Source organism: Macrobrachium nipponense, chromosome 41 (genome assembly GCF_015104395.2).
Source record: "Macrobrachium nipponense isolate FS-2020 chromosome 41, ASM1510439v2, whole genome shotgun sequence".
Lineage (NCBI taxonomy): Eukaryota > Metazoa > Arthropoda > Malacostraca > Decapoda > Palaemonidae > Macrobrachium > Macrobrachium nipponense.
In genome coordinates, this window is record NC_061102.1 from 50,538,984 (window position 1) to 50,556,278 (window position 17,295).

The 17,295-nt window shown below is 38.2% G+C and overlaps 1 protein-coding gene across 1 annotated transcript in view; it reads right to left on the reverse strand.

Annotated features, from left to right (window-relative positions):
* Positions 1–3,929: 3,929 nt before the first annotated feature.
* LOC135212758 (serine/arginine repetitive matrix protein 2-like) overlaps positions 3,930–17,295 on the reverse strand; it is a 153,185-nt gene continuing 139,819 nt past the window's right edge. The window contains exons 6-8 of the mRNA XM_064246507.1: positions 10,608–10,775; positions 8,900–9,109; positions 3,930–8,648 (exon numbers count right to left, since the gene is read on the reverse strand). Coding sequence (XP_064102577.1) covers positions 5,682–8,648; positions 8,900–9,109; positions 10,608–10,775 — 3,345 coding nt within the window. The 3' untranslated portion in view covers positions 3,930–5,681. The remainder of the gene's footprint in view (positions 8,649–8,899; positions 9,110–10,607; positions 10,776–17,295) is intronic.

Genomic DNA, 17,295 nt, shown 5'->3' on the forward strand with positions numbered 1-17,295 from the left:
TAATGCATAAATAAAATTGATAGGTGTTCTCTGAAATTTTCGAGGAATTCTAGGTCGAAGACGGACCAAAATTTTTAAATTTTATGTAAATATTTACCACATTTTTCTTACATAAATTTTCATCTTATTACATTTTGCTATATACCATGTAAAAGTACAATGAATTCACTTTCAAGTGGTATATGACACATTACAATTAAAATTATTTTCAAACCCATAATTACGCACAGAAAATATCTACGCACGCAAAAATGATAAAAAATTAAGCGTTCGTGGGAGATCTAAAATCTAGCCCCGCCCCTTGTGAAACGTCATCAGATACATCCAGCCAGACTGACGAATACTTTTTTGTACTTTTTTGGAAAATATTATAATCGTTTGAGGCATGCATAATTAACACCTTTATGTATACAGTTTGTGTTGTATGTAAACTTATGTGTTCGGAAGTATATTTGTGATGTGAAGTGCTAATGAGACATTTGCTGGAAATGTGTTCCCTGTATCATTTTCTTCATCATTTATTCTTTTGATACCTTATATCGTATATGATGTAATTCTTATACTTTTGATATTGTTTTCCTTTTTGTGGCCAAGTCGTGCAAATGCAACTGCCATTTTTACACTGCCTGTATCCACATTTTCTTTGTATTTATTGCATAACAATAAGTATTCACAATAAGATTTGGAAAATATGATTAATCTATCATTCTAACCTTTATCATAAAAAAGTTGCTTTTCAAGGTGAGGTATGAACACAGTGACAGAACTAAATAAATTTCTTGAGAATTATTTAAAATCTTGAAAATATTACTACCTGAAAGAGAGAGAGAGAGAGAGAGAGAGAGAGAGAGAGAGAGAGAGAGAGAGAGAGAGAGAGAGTTGTCATGTTAAAAGAAATGGACTTGAAGAGATTACAGCAAACCAGTATATAGGTACGTAAATAAATAAGTAAAGAATAAACATATGAAGAAAGCTGGAGTAGCTGTGTGTGTTCAAACTGGTATATTTTGTGCAATAAAACAAGGTTTGGTGACTAAATGAGAGAATGGGTATTAAAAAAATCAAACATGTGACCTCTACAGATTTTATCATCAAGATTTTATGAAAAACACCATGTGATATGGATGAAATGTATAAAAACTACGAGTTCTTTAGGTAATTCAGTGGAGAAACATGGGAGTGTTACTCTTGTGACGTCACAGTATTAGCTCCGCCCCCACTGCTGAGTTGAGCAGACCGTATATACTTTGAATGGGCATTAAAAAACATCAAGGATGTGACCATTTTACAGGTTTTATAAAAATTTTATATAAAAAAAAACCATGCGATATGGATTAAATGTATAAAAACTAAAGCTTCTTTAAGTAATTCAATGGAGAAGCACGAGCAGTGTTACTCCTCTGACGTCACAGTATTAGCTCCGCCCCCCACTGCTGAGTTGAGCAGACCCTATTACTTTGACTCTGAACAGAGTGACTGCTGTAACGGTCCCTACGGTCTCCCATTGTCCTCTCACAAGGAAAAGAAACGAAACTGGTCATGTGCGCAGCTCTGGTTAAAAATGTTTTAACTTTTTTTTTCTTTTGACCAACGAGCAATACTAAAAACGGAGTTCATTCTTGTTGCTTTTTTTTTTTTATTAATTATGGACAGCAGCACAAGCATCGAGAAATCATTTGGTAATTTTTTTTATAACAATCTTTTTAACCACAAAAGTTTACCCGAGAGGTTTTCAGATTGCAGTTTACCAATTTTAAAGTTGATGCATAAACTGAATATGCTGTACCAGGAATTTGGTAAAAAGACTTCAGCAGTATTTCCCGAAAATCTTGTAACTGAAAGAATGCCTACAATTTATTGAGAGAGTGGACACCCATACTTATGTGAATTTTTTGGGGGTGAAAGATCAACTTGTGTTACACAATGAATTCAATGAAACGATGAAGGTTTGGTAGAGTGGCTGGTTGCTTTAGTAACCAATATGTATGTTAGAAGCCACTGTACGGGTACAGTTAAACAGTTTCATCAATTCAGTCCATTTCCACTGCATATTGAAGTACTTTCGACTGAAGATTTTCATGCAGCCTGAACTGAAGGACTAATCAGTGGCTGCTTTGAAGAGCTTGGCATGAAACCAACTCAATTAGCAACACAATTTCAGGTTTAGGTCTCAGACAGCTGTCGTCTTCTGACTCAGAAGTTCTGAGGATGTCTGTTCGTGTTCCATTACGTTTCTGGTTGATTTCATGGATCAACCATTATATTTTAACGGATAATTGCTTATTTTATGTAAATTTGCTCGGCCAATACAATTGTTATAAAGCACCAATGACTTGGCCCATTTACATTTTCCTTTCTAGGTATACTACACTCCTGTTGTTTGAGATTAAGCTGGTCTAATGCCAGCACAGGCTCTTGCTCCTAGAGCAGCCCGTAGACTACATTCCTATCTCTACTTTCATTCATATCAAGCAACTTTTTAGTATATCTCACCGTTGCAGCGGCTGTTTATTTTCCTTGCTACCGATTTTGACAAACAATGTGACCACCAAATCTCTGATTATTCTAGTTCAGCTTCCAGAAATAATTTCCATAATTGGAGGTCTTTACCCGTAATCCTAGCTCTGTATTCTCGTTGGATGAGGCTCCAGGTATACACGTCCCTTTATTGTCTGGATTAGAAACTCACACGTAGGTAGACTACGTACAGTATAAGGCAACCCAAGACCACCAATGTACTGAAACGTAGCAACGTGCATTTTGTGCATGTATTAACACAGTATTAGGCTAACCTTTTTTTTCTTCAATGAAAGCTGTAAAAATAATCTTCCTTAAAAGGTATGAAAGGAAGCTACTACTTTTGTTTTTATTATTGTATGAAGATTCTACCTCACCGTATAATGAATCTGTTTCATTCTCTTCTGAGAATTTTGTCAGCCAAAAATATACGGTGTATGGTGCAATTCCTCAACGAGTTCCGGACTACTACGTAAGTAGCCATGGACTCTACAAAACTGCGAGAGCAACTAACCTTCAAACCCGACTTAATAGTTTATCTTTAAGTGTCTTCATACGTACTCATTCCAATTCTACCGTTGCTCTCATTCCCATTTCTTAGCAGCTTGACCTAGATCGAGCTTGTTTTGTATTTTTCCTTCATTTTACCGTTTAATATCGTTATTATTGGTTTTCCGTCGCTTTTCCACATCTTCGTTAATGGTATCAGTATATAAAGTCAATACCTGAAAAAAAGTAATTTTTAAATAGGTTTACTCCGTAGCAGTGTTTTGAATTACGATCAAAACTCAGAACAATTCATTATAAAGTTTTTTTTATTTCAGGTTACATTACAAACGTTTCACGTTGCTTTATAAAACAAGCAGACATATTCATACCATATATTACCTTTATATATACGTATATATATATATATATATATATATATATATATATATATATATATATATAAAGGGTAAAAAAAGAATATTGTCCATGTTTCAAAAGGAGTTTTACATGAGGAATCAAATAGGAAAAACCTGACGGCAGAATGAAGTACTATTTTTATCATTTCCAAATGTTACCAGATTGCTTTATTGCCTCAGCAGTATTACCATGTCCGGTTATGTATATTACACATCGATGATGACACTGGTAAATAAAGATGACACGAGGACCAAACTATTACAGTTAATATAAGAAGTATTCGCCCGTTTAAAACAGAGCTAAACATCACCTGACCTATAAGTGTGATGTTTCTAGAGGCAAAAGAATTTTGATTTACAAACTTTTATAGAAAGAGACTGTTACAGAAAACTAAAGAGCTTTTGGGACTAGAAGTGAGTACATATATATATATTATATATATATATATATATACATATATATATATATATATATATATATATATATATATATATATATATTATATATATATATATATATATATATATCCCAGCTATATGAAGAAAATCTAATGAGGATATAACTGATCCTATATGCAGTAGCTAAGTGGATTCTGTGATTTAGATTCCGTTAGATTCTGTAATAGTAACCAAAAGTAGTCTGGTAACTCTTCTTTGTCAAAGCATTTGAAAGATCAAAGCAACGAGAGAATATGCTAAAATCAGTTGCCGAGGTCATGATTTTACTTTCTAATTTTCTAAATCTGATTATTTCCAACGTTTCAACTGCTGAGTTGTGTCTAACCTTCCCTGGAAGCTCCAGAAACAAGTTGAGGACGACTCAAAGTCACTGACAAGATAAATTACAATTTGAAATCAGTCTGATCCACGTCATGAAAACTCCTTTTAATCCTACTGTTTTCAAACGTCCTTTGGGACACAAGACTTAAGTTATGAACTATGCATTACAAGCGCATGACGCATCACATATGGCATGAATGTGGGCTGTGATAACAGTGGAATTGCTCCTCAAAGCCACTTGGTTATTTCATCTCTTCTGTAAATGGACGGAATAGAAAGTGCAAACCTCAGCGCTCGCCTTGCTCAGCATTTTGCAAGAATCTGCAGAGAGGTAAATGCAGGCTTATCAATAATAGCAACTCTATCTTTCTTAACAATTACGTTAATTACAAAATATATTACAAAGTATATTAATAATAAAGCTACACACGACTTATAGCTATACCATGTGATTATTCCTACAATGTACAACCAAAATTGACAATTGGTTATAATCAAGTACAGCGTAAATCAATTTGTGACGGTGAAATAGGCTTACTTCATTCCACGAAGCATCAGAGGACCTATCATTAAACCAATTCTAGAGACTCTCTATTTACATCACTGCTTCACGCTATCAACAACTCGTTACTGTGTAAGTGAAACCACTTATCTACCCTATTACAACTGCAGTTACAACAGATCATTTTGTGCTATTCAAAGCAAGCATGTTACAATAATTTCCACCAGAAGTTCACACCGTTCGTCTACCGACTGTTGTGCACCAAATCTATCATAATAACTTACACACTTTCTCCAGAAATGCATTCCAACTGAAACAGGTGTCTTCTATGATAATCAGCGCATTCTTAGAGATTTGACATTTACATGGCGGCAGATACCATCGCATCTTTCGAGAACACTTACATATGGCACATGTCACTCCACGGCACAAACACTTTGTAACTGGTTTTAGTAATGCAACGTCCATTCGTGAAGACTTTGCCACTAAGTAAAAGCATTATCACATACGACATAGTACACATGAAGAGTGCAAATCAACCCGAACTCACCGGACATGAAATCAGGAGAACTGCACTAGCCTCTGTCAGGGCAAAGTAAGCAATGAGGCCACAATGGGTTGTCTCATTTTCTCACAAAGTAGATGATAGGAAGAGATAGCGAGAGGCTTTTGGTCATCAATAAATAGTATGTAAATTGTATATTCATGTACAGTTTTATAAGGGAATTCAGTAACAAAGCCCAATAGTGTCCCCACTGCTTTTATCCGACATGGAATCAGAATACGTTGAATTCATCGTACAGAACTGTTTTAAAAATCAGCTCAAACCACGTGAGACAGAGAAGATATTCTTTAAACTTTGACTATACATATATAACATCAGAAAACGTGAATTCTTATAATAATCTATTGGTACAACTGACTGGTCGACAATTTGATAGAACTTTACACGAATGAAAAGTCTAATGGTTCTTAAATCAACGACTGTTCCAGTCTTTGATGGGGATAAGAACAGCACCATCTCTGGCAAGGTTTTGCGTCACATTGCCGCCAGTCTTTCCTCTAATGGGGACATCCTCATCCTGATCTTTCCATCTGTATGAAGAAGAATCGTTGGAATCAGAGCCTCGACGATTCCAGCGAGATGGAGGAGTGGAATCGACCTGGCTGCGGAAGGAGGGAGAGTAGAGCAGAGAGCTGCCAGAAGTTTTCAAATTGAATTTTGGTCTGTTCAGAGAATTTGTTCCATTGTTGCTAAGGGCAGCGTTACGATGGTATTGTGAGCTTAGGCTGTTACGCTGATTGGTTGAGGATGTAATGCTGTCGCGATGATTGTTGTTGTCCATGTAGCTGCTAGTAATACTTTCACGTTGTCTCCCCAGGCTACTAAAACGGTTGTTCTCCTGAGAAAGGGAAGGTGTGCGCTTCAGAGACCCATTTTCCCCACGACCAAAGGTGAAAATCCTAGGGGCATTAGAAGGAGGTGAAACTGGAGAGGTTACAGGTGACTCTGGAGGCCTGATCAGTTGAGGGGGAGACTCCGGAGGGTTTGGAGAATTTCTGTACCTGTCACTATTGTTGTTGGACTCTCTGTCACCCTCCTCACCATGGATAAAGTGGAAAAGTTCTGGTGCTGTAGTAAGAAGACCTTTCATAAATCTATTACGTTTTTCATCATCTTTGTTGTCTATATCTCCATTAGTCATTGACGTGTTGTTAGCTGTACTTCTAATGACTGTGCTATTGTTTCGAGAAACATTACTTCTCGAAGAGTACGAAGACTGATTTCGTTCTGGTGGTGGTGACTCATCACGTTTGTAGCCATTGTATTCCTCTTCTGTTCGTCTAGTTGAATTAGTACGAGCAATTGTAGCAATGAGGTTAGGGCTCCTTAGATTTAGATATGGAGAAGACCTATATACTGAAGATGTTCTCTGCTGGCTAGAAAGATTGGAAGACAGTCCTGTTCCACTGGTGGTTGTTGCTGTTGTTGTTGTTCCCATAGTAGAAAGTGCAGCTGGTTTGACATTAAGACTGTGACTTCTAACAACTGACTTGACACCTTTTGATGGAGTCTGCAGTTCTTCGGGTTCTTGGTAATTGGTGCTCTTAGGACAAGACATGCCGGCTAAAGAAACGTTAACCATTGAACCACCATGCGATCGTCTCATGTGTGATGAAGAACCTGATGCCATTCGGTGTCGTCCAGATGTACTTTCATTGCCAAAGATATATGTTTTGCTAGGTGATGCTGTCCCATTGACAAGTTTCTTTGGGAGAGTTTTAGTTTCAGGTTCTTTGGCAACACTGTAGTTTCTTGGCTGACGACGTGGGTCTACAGTATTTGTCCATGAAGCCCGAGGAGTATTATCTGGACCACTGCTAAGCTCATCCATACTACGATAATGCCATGATTTGTTCTTTAAGCTTGACTTGTGGCTTGTATGGTTATTACTTGATGGAGCTGCCATTATAACAGGGGTGATAGTCTTTGTGGTCTTAAATCTTCTCTCAATTTTAGGTGAAGTTCTATTGTCCTGGGTTACTCTGGAATATGACTGAGTAGTAGTAGCTGTTGAGATAAGAGGATGTTTTGACACTCTATTGGAAGATGATGTGGTTGAAGATGAATCTTCTCCAAAATAATAAGTTTTGGGCTTATTTTTTCGCTTAGTTCGAGGTGGTGGGACAGGTGATGGTCCAGTCTGAGTTGCAGAATCCCTGGCAATTGTCTGAGTAGATGATTCACTCCTCCTACTCCTTGATGATCTTGTAGGTGCTGTATTGTAATGAGTGTTTTCATTATGAGAAGAATAAAAGCTACGTTGGCGTGGCGGAGGAGATGGCGTACGTTCCTTTAGAGGCTCAGGAGATGGATCTCTGCGTGGAGGCGGCCATAGTCTTGCAGATCTGTGACCTATAACATCCAACTGTTCTTCGCTCTTATACTCTTTCATCCTCGATTCCAGAGGGCGAGATAATGGTGCTCTAGACACATTATTCATCCAAGATTTTGTCTGAACATTAAATGACTGAGAGCGACCAACGTTGCTGTTCTGTGGTGGTGGCGTTGATGGCAATGGTGGAGGAGGACTGTCAGGTGGAGAATGTGAGGTAGGGCGAGAACTTTTAGGGAAGATCCTTGATGTCACACCACACGGGCTTCCTGACCTGAATTTGCTATTAAAAACAGGATCATCTCGTTGATAACTACTGACTCCTGTTGGAGACATTGGTGGTGAAGTGAAAGTACCTCCAGATGACTTTGAAATTCCGTGAACCCTTTCTGAAAGGCTAGTGTATCTGGACCCATTGGTTGCAGGAGGGCTGATAGGTGGTGTGTTTTGGTCACTTTCATCTAAAATTCGCCCTGTGGTTCGTAATCTTGCTCTTGCAGCAGCAATCATCGAATCTGTGATCTCATCTCCTGGTGGAACTGGCTGATGTGATGAAATGGGTGCTGAAGGTGTCCATGACCCTGCTGGTTTTGGTGGGGGTGGTGGAGGAGGGGCCTTAGGTTCATCTGATGGGTTGGGTGCCAGAGGGGCATTGCTCCACCGACGCATTCCCGATGGAGCGGCGTCTGGCTGATCTTCTGGTGTTGCTGGTCGAGGACTCATTGTGATTTTAATAATATTGCCACCTACTGTATGAACTCCACTTTCTTCCTCCAGATCGTGATGAGAGCTTCCTGACCGACCAGACTCACTTCCAAAGTGATTTTCTAGCCAACGATTGGTTTCTGATTTACGAGTCTCTTCTTCTTCGTGATAATCTAATGGTTTACGAGTTAGTGCATCTGTTCGCTCTGGTGTTTCTCTAGGCTTTGGTTTCAGGGCTCCTAATCGTCGAGCTCTGCGAAGTCGTTCACTCAGGGAGTCTAACTCCTCTCCCTCCCTATCCTCATGAAAGTCTTCACTCACAACGTGCATTCCTTCACCGAGCTGAAAATAAGCAATGAAATAAGTAATCACAACAATGCTGGAGTTTAAGGTTATCCTGTCGGCATTAACTAAGGAAAGGACAAAGTCCTATAGAAAAAAGATAAACTCAAACACCTTCAACATTCAAAAACGTGAAAAAAGTCAAAATTGAATCATTAAACTGCACTTGTATATTAGTTATTTCTCACCTAACCAAACCTGACCCAACCTAGCCTAACATCACATTTTTTATTTAAAACTTCATAGCTTACTTTAACTCCTTGAGCTAGAGTACCACCACGAGGGACAGCGTAGTACTCTACTATATCTTCGTCTTTAGTATGTACTATGTTATGCTGAGTTTCATTCACTTTTTCATGAACAGATCCGTCACTAAGGGACGATCCTGAATCCGGGAGCGATTCGTTTTCGTATTCTTCGTGTTGTGTTGTTCTTTCAGTCTCTGTCACTACATGGCCATCCTGTGGGAATGAATAGTTGGTAATGAAAACAAATCAACACAGATTTAACACATAATCTCATTCTGTAAATGGAAATTATACAAGATCGAAATCAAAACGGGACATACATTATAAACAAGTTATGGAATGGACTTTAAAAGAATGTCCTAATGACTGGCTGTCAGTTTTATACCATGTTAATCTGAGGATGAATAATATTAAGTGACTAAAATAAATAAGTGGTCTTATGGTTAACTACATGGTAATCACATCAAAAGGATTTGATAAATGTGGAATCAATAATGATTTGGAAAATTATTTGAAAAAAGAGACAAAAAACTAGACAGAAAGATATTCTTAGCACAGTATTCCAAAAAGAGACAAGAAACTGTAGACAGGAAGGCATTCTTAGCACAGAATACAGGTTACAGAATGACTCCTTGAGGCACTACAGAAAGCAATGTTCAGCCCTGGACGATAATCTCGTGAGCGATAGAGTACTCGTTCTCTACCCTGCATAAATAAGTGCAAAAATGTTCAGTCTTACTTATACAGACTTCACGAATTCATCAAAAGAAAATAAAGCATAAAAGTCTGTAAACTCCAATCACAATCACTACGGTAAACGCTAGCAGAGACAAAGAACAGGAACATGACTAACCTTTTCAGTAAAAAACTGAAAATATCATAAGTCATTTTATTAAAGAGTATGGAACTTTTGCACAATGTTTTTGATGATGTACATCTACCTTAAATGAAAAAAAAAAAAATGAAGAGCTTTCACGTCCTGTTGTAAGTTCAGGGAGAACAAGACATTTTCTTTGTTTTGCAATAAAATAGCATAAAAAAAAAGTGGGAGCTTGCAAGGTTTCACGGCAAGCAGCTTAAAAACCTCAAGACGAGAATTAAAAGATGCCTGGCAGCTGAAGACTATAGTGCATTTTGACTTCAATGTTTAAAATTTAGGAATCTTCCAAGTGCTCGCTTCAATGAAAAAGCCACTTTTTGTGCAGAAGTTGGAAAGACACAACATGGGACTACACATGGCTTGAATAAAAATTTTACTGGGTGATTAAGATCATGAGAAACAATAAAGGGGTTGGGAAAAGGCCCGATGCTCAACCTCACATGTAGGAATGAAATAGGTAAACAAAGATCAGAATTATGTATCTTCTCGAAAATGAGGGCTGTTTCTAATTGTATTTTATCTCATTAATTTCATCTGAACGAAACGAGAGCAAAACCTTTTCGAATTCAAGGTAGATGAAGAATGGAAATACAATTGTAAACAGCTTTCAATAATAGGTTAATGAAGAGACTAATCATATGGTGGGGTACCTCAAAAGTGTCACAGAAAATGGATAGAAAGATTAGAAAGCTGCAAATACCTTTGGCGGTCTCTAGACAACCCATAGTTGCGCCCATAAGCACGCAAGACAAAGTGTACTCTGTATTTTTAAACTGAACTCCCAGAGGAGTCTGGAGGACGCTCAACTGCGTGTGAGCGAATATTCCTTACTTGTATTCGACTGGTCTCATGTACGTCCTCTGTGTCGACAGTTCCCCACTTCCGAGCAGATTCGTGCACTAAACGGCGTTCGGGCTTGGCCACTTCCCAGCCTCTTCCTTCCCTGGCCTCTGTCAGGGCACGCAGGTCAGTGCGACCTTCAACGTGGTCCTCTACCTCCTGCAAAAACACAAGGGACAAAACACATGAATTTCATTTAAGAAGAATTACGTATGAGGAACATTTAAAAGACAATCGTGAATCTCTTCCGCTTTCAGATCACCTGTGATGAGACCATAATTTTCTCTATTAGATTTTCATACTTTGATTTATTATCCATAGGTAATCCGATAGAGACAGAACATGCACTTTTAATTAAACTATGTACGGAGAGAGTACAATTACTTAAAGGAAACCATACACACACACACACATATATATATACATATATATATATATATATAATATATATATATATATATATATATATATATATATATATATATTATATATATACAGTATATATGTAGAATCGTGCTTATGGTAGCGTAGGTTCATTTCCCGCTACCGGACATCATAATTTCTTTATATTTCTTCCGCCTGGATCTCAGGGCTTTGTAGTGACATGCGTACCCCCCAAAAATCGAGGAGAATTCGAGAATTTAAGAGGCATTATGGTTATTTCAATTACACACAGACACACACATATATACATATATATATATATATATATATATATATATATATATATATATATATATATTATGTTTCAGTTACTTTCATCAGTAAGCACTAGTGAAAAAATATAGAATGAACGTAAGCAAAATAAATCATACGATAACATCCATTTTAAGACAATAATCAAATGGGAAATGCTAAAAAGGCTAAGGCTTTTTTTCTTTTTCTTTTTTTTTAAAGCGAACGGGAAGTAGAAAACGTGGGTATTATACCCTCGTCTCCTCTTCGGAAATACAAATATGGAGTCCAGTGCATTTCTGGTATATAAGGAAAGAAGCAAACATCTCTCTCTCTCTCTCGGGAAAATGTTTTTTTTTTCTCTCTCAGTACGGACAACTAGACTATTGTCAGAGGTAACACAAACCTGTTACCGAACGTTTTGACTGGAGTTCTCAACGACAAACGTTTCCGCCGACCTGTCCCTCAAACGACAGAGGCAATGAATCAAAAAACACATCCAGAAACATGTGTGAAAACATGACAGTAGTTACATAATTAATAAGTCACTGATAATTCAAAATCCTTACAGTTGATGACACTAACTCATTTTTTCCCGCTGGACTTTTTTTCAAGGGCTAATCGACCTACATCGGTAACGCTGAAGATAATATAAGTGATAAATAACACAACCCTCGACACAATTCAAAGTAATCGCCTTTGCTTTTATATCATACGTATTTTCATTTGTTTAGTCATACTAGATGGTCATCAAGCGTTCAGGCCAAATCTAAGTGTTTTCATAAAAAAATTACATTAAAATTACACCGTCCCCTCTTATATTCACACATCCATTAAGGAGAATCAGTTGTTACAAGTTTATTTCCATAAACTACCTGTCCCAAAGCATCATGGAATTTCGGAAGCCCCGTCGGTAATTAATGTTGCACAGCAAATTCTTGGATATCGCTTATTAGTCTCTTTCATAGTGAACATACATTCTTTTGGAACAACAGATTAAAACGGCCCCTACTCAAATGGCAATCACCTTCAGAATTTTAACACATACACACACACGTATATATATATGAATAACTTGAACACGAAGTATATAAGACGTGATGCTATGTATAAATAAAGGTGATGCCACGGAGGAAAACTGAAATGCAAGAAAGCCACGAACTTTCGGTCTAACACGACCCTTGACTTAGTAAAGGGTCGGCCCTTGACTTAGTAAAGGGCCGTGATAGACCGAAAGTTCTTGGCTTTCTCGCCTTTCAATTTTCCTCCGTGGCATCGCCTTTATTTACACATACACACACACACACACACACACACACACACATATATATTATATATATATGCGTATATATATACAATATATATATATATATATATATATATATATATTATATATGTGTGTATATATGTATTGTAATATATCTTATACAATTCTATATATAATATATATTAATTATATAGATAATAATAATTAATATTAATATATATATATAATAATTAGTGAAAATAAAAGGCCCATAAAACACTATTGCAACGTTGAAATAATGTTTTAAAGGGCCTTTCATCGTCATATTATACTGTTGTATTACGGTAAAAGACATCCATACAATGTGTGTGTGTGTGTGTGTGTGTGTGTGTGTGTGTGTGTGTGTATGTACTGTTAACACCACGTACACTGAATATATATTCAATTAACGAAAATTAAATAAAAATTATCAAGATTTTTCTGAGATGCATACCTCCTAAAAACTATATATATATACGTATATATATATTATATATATATATATCTATATAGATATATATTATTATATATATATATATATAGATAATATATATATCTTAGTATATATATATACATATATATATATATTATATATATATATATATATATATATATAGATAGATATATATATATATAGATAGATAGATATAAATAGATACATATATAACATATATACATATATATATATATATTAAAATTACATATATTATATATATATGTATATATAGATTATATTATATATAATATTTATATATATATATATTATATTATGATATATATATAATTATATAATATTATTATAATATTATATAGTCTATAATTATATAATAATTATATATATTATATAATTAGTATAATATATTATTATATTCCACAAAAAGAAATGAATATGCAAAGAAATGCATTTACATTATTTACACCTAATATATTCCCAGGATTTTCAACGCTAATATCCGTACCATTTACACACTTACGAAACAAGCCGCCAAGCCTGACAATTTGTTTCTGAAGACGCCATGAAATCAATATCACCAAACATGAGGGAACAATAGGCACAGAAAGAAAATCCAAAGCGCAAGAAGGCACAGGGATAAAGATGTGGATTCATAAACACTAGACACGACGAAAAGCTTTTTGATTTTGCCTCGGAATCTGAAAGTATATAGACAGCATTTACCTGAATATCTAGATTCCAGGAATCAAGTTCTCACAACTATATAACTGGACTTCTCCTGTACATTTTCGCGCTCTAAATCAACTGAAAGAATTCGTCTTTATTCACAGATCACATTTTTTTTCAGTTCTGTCTTATTGGAAGACTGCTCATTAGGTGCATCAGACAGATTCAGAAAGCGATACAACACCGTCCCTCAAAATCTGCAGGTCTCCATTATCACGAAGCACAGGTAAGTGGGGAGTCACCCGTAAGCCTCACCTCCTCTTGCGTTCTTTGAACCTCTCAAGCAAGGGCGATGCAATGTTCTCCAAAGCATAAAAAATTAATTCACGGCTTTTGGCAACGCGCCGAGGGAGGGAAAGTGTTTAGTCATGGGTCCTTTGACTGAGGAAGGTTCCCAATCGAAAATATTCTTACTCTTTTTTTTCAGACAATGCGGCCTCTTTCAGCCTTCAAATGCATCGGGTTCAGTCTGGGTATCTTGCTAACTGACACAAATCAAATGATTTTATAAGATGCAGACCGAATCGATATACCCCAAACTTATCTCAAAGAAGCTCGACGAATTTTCAAATATATTTCCACACCGCTCTAATGCAGGGAGTCTGTTGGTGAACATTTTAACTTCTGTGATGCCGTTCGTCGATTCAATTTGTTAATCATCCTACGATGGTTTCAAGTTATGTTACGACGTTAGCGTAAATGAATCCACGCACTATATTTACACCACACGCAACACTAGAACGTTTCAAGCGAAAACTGAAAGAAAAGTAGTGAGCTTCTTTTTTTTTTATTGCATACTGCATTTCAGAGTAACTATTACCTACTATGAAGCCTTTTTTCTCGACGTAGATAATATGAATGGGCTTGGTCCGCCAGTACGTGCGTACGTGTGTGTGTGCGTGTGAGTTGCAATGTCTGAGGTCGTCCAAGTGAATACGGCTTTTGTTGATGATATAGTTATGCTGCACTTCTTCTTCGTCTTCTTCTGCGGGTGCTCGGAACGGAACCAGATCACTTCTTCGTCCTCCCGACCCACAGCACCTTCCAGAATCACTTCACACTCAAGCTCTTTTCAATACGGCAATCCGAAGGAGAAACTGGAGTAGAGAAAATGGAGGTTTTTGTGGGAGCTGTGGGCAGAGCGCGAGGGTTGGGTGTCGGTCAGCAAGGTGGACTGACTAGCATCGGCCAGGGCCTCCTTCTCCTCCTCTCCTCCTTCTCCGCCTCTCCGCCTCCTCCTCCCCCTCCTCCTCCTATGCCCACATTCGGGGGAGGGTGGGGGTGGGGGGGGGGGGGGTGTCTGGGCTACGAAATCTGTCCCCGGGGGGGGCCAGCCAGGCCTTCGCTTCTTATTAGATCCCTTATTTGTTCTCAGAACGGCGCCACTCCAGGTGGAACGCTGGAAATGGGTTCGGGCCACATCTCTTCGGTGGTCTCCAGCATCATTCAACCGACGTTTGTCTGAAAAGATCTGGAGATATGTTTCGACGCAGGCTGTTTTTTTTTTTTTTTTTTTTAAATCTGGAAAGGACTGCTGATCTTTTTCGAAGCGAGACGGAGAAGGGAGGAAGGGCGGGGGAGGGAGGGGAGGGGGAGGAGGGGGGAGGGAAGAGTGGCTTCCAGTGGGCATCTCCCCTGCTTCATTCTTCCTTTTCCACCAACGACAGGCGATGAGGTAATCCCCTCACACGGGAGTTCAGTCTCGCGCGCCCCAAAATCACATTCCAGAGGTCCTGAATGTCCTATCATTCGTCTAGCAGCAAACTACATCTTAACAATTAGAGGAACGAACGTCAATGCAGAACTAAAAGTTTTCCGTTACACTTGAAAGTTGGGCATGACGGGGACATTCCAGATGCGGCTCCTGACAAGCTTCCGGGGAAGTTCTCAAAAGTACAGTCCTCGTTGAGCCGCCACTAGGAATATTGAATAAGCGAGTTCCTGTGGCATTGGCAGGCACTCAGTGAATGGAGGGAGAGAGGGGGGAGATGAGACAGAGAGGGGGGGACTGGACTAATGGGGGTAGGGGGGGTGGAGAGACACAGGGAGGGAGGTTTTTAAGAGAACCTGTATATGGAATGGTCTGCCCTCCGGCTGGGTGAGTCATTCTCTCGTCGCCGCCGTCGTAGGTCTGACCCTTGGAGGGATAATAGTTCTGACCAGGGCCACCGAGATGATTAGGGCTGACCCTCGGCCTCTCTGCCTTAACGGGCAATATTGACGGCAATAAATTTTGGAACGACACTCAATGGACTTCGCCAGGCTGATTTCCTGGCGTGCTAACGATCGCCAGGAAACAAGGAAGACGTCGGCGATTCAAAGGCCGCCATATCCCTTCAATTCACCAAAGTTCTGTGGCATAAACGATCCGAAACTATGGCGATGTGCAATAATGATTTACTCGGACCATGCAATAGATTTGGCGTCGTGAAAACTTCGATTAAAACGTGAAGATATTGGCGAGGTAATCAATAAAGCTCAACAAGGTGTGATAGCATAGTCAGACTGTCCTTTATCCAGACCAGTTTCTCAAGGCTAACAGAAAAAACAAAAAATACAGTTCAGCAATCGCTGACCACCAGCACGTTTGCAGATGACGCTCTCCGCATTTCATTTGACTCGAATACGTACAGCTGCTTGTATGCACTCTCTTATTCAATATGCAAGGACTCAAGCAAAGAACCCATAAGAAAGGAACGCACGTACGGTTTTCAGTCACACACGGAATCATGTGAGCGCCTGAGAGAATGTCCAATTGAACGAGGCTCTGGAAGCGGTTCTCTAGACCTTGGTCCTAAGCATCCAGCGTCCGAAGCTGTTTCCTTAAGTATTCCATCCATTTCCGCCCAGCGAGAGGGAAACGCGCCTACAGGGAAAATGCCGAACATTACAGAGGTACCGTTGCAAAGGCTCATTTTTTCACATTTGTACAGAGAAATTCTGTAGTTGCGGACAGAATCACAAGAAAACTTATGTATCATTAATGGATGCAAGCAATCACGAAAAACCACACCTGGTTCCTGGAAATGCAGACATACAAGTAAATTCATATACTTCGTAAATATGAAAAAAAAAGCACGTACACGCAGCGAGAGAGAGGAAAATGAAGGCGAGGTCCTTTACATTAAAAGTACTAAGCAGTAAACCATTAAAAATGCACAACCAGACTGAATGGAAGTACTGGCTGTGTTCAGGGTTTTCCATTCCAGAAATAGACGAAAGAGACAAAAATGAAAATATCATCCACAGAATTTAACAGAAAATGAAAAGCACAAAAACACCTGTATATAAATAACCCCGATACGTTCAAGATACGGAGTTGAATGACAAAAGAAAATGAACCAACATGACAAAAAAACGGAAACTCTCTCGTTTTTATCTTAACTTCTTGCCTTGATTTTTGCTTTGTCAAGGTGATGATAAGACGCTAATATGAGCCCAATCAACCTGCCAGTCAAGATAAAAAAAAAATTTCGCTGAAGAAAGAAGCTACGATATTACGGAAAATGCAGATATGAAACTAAAACATGTTTGACGTA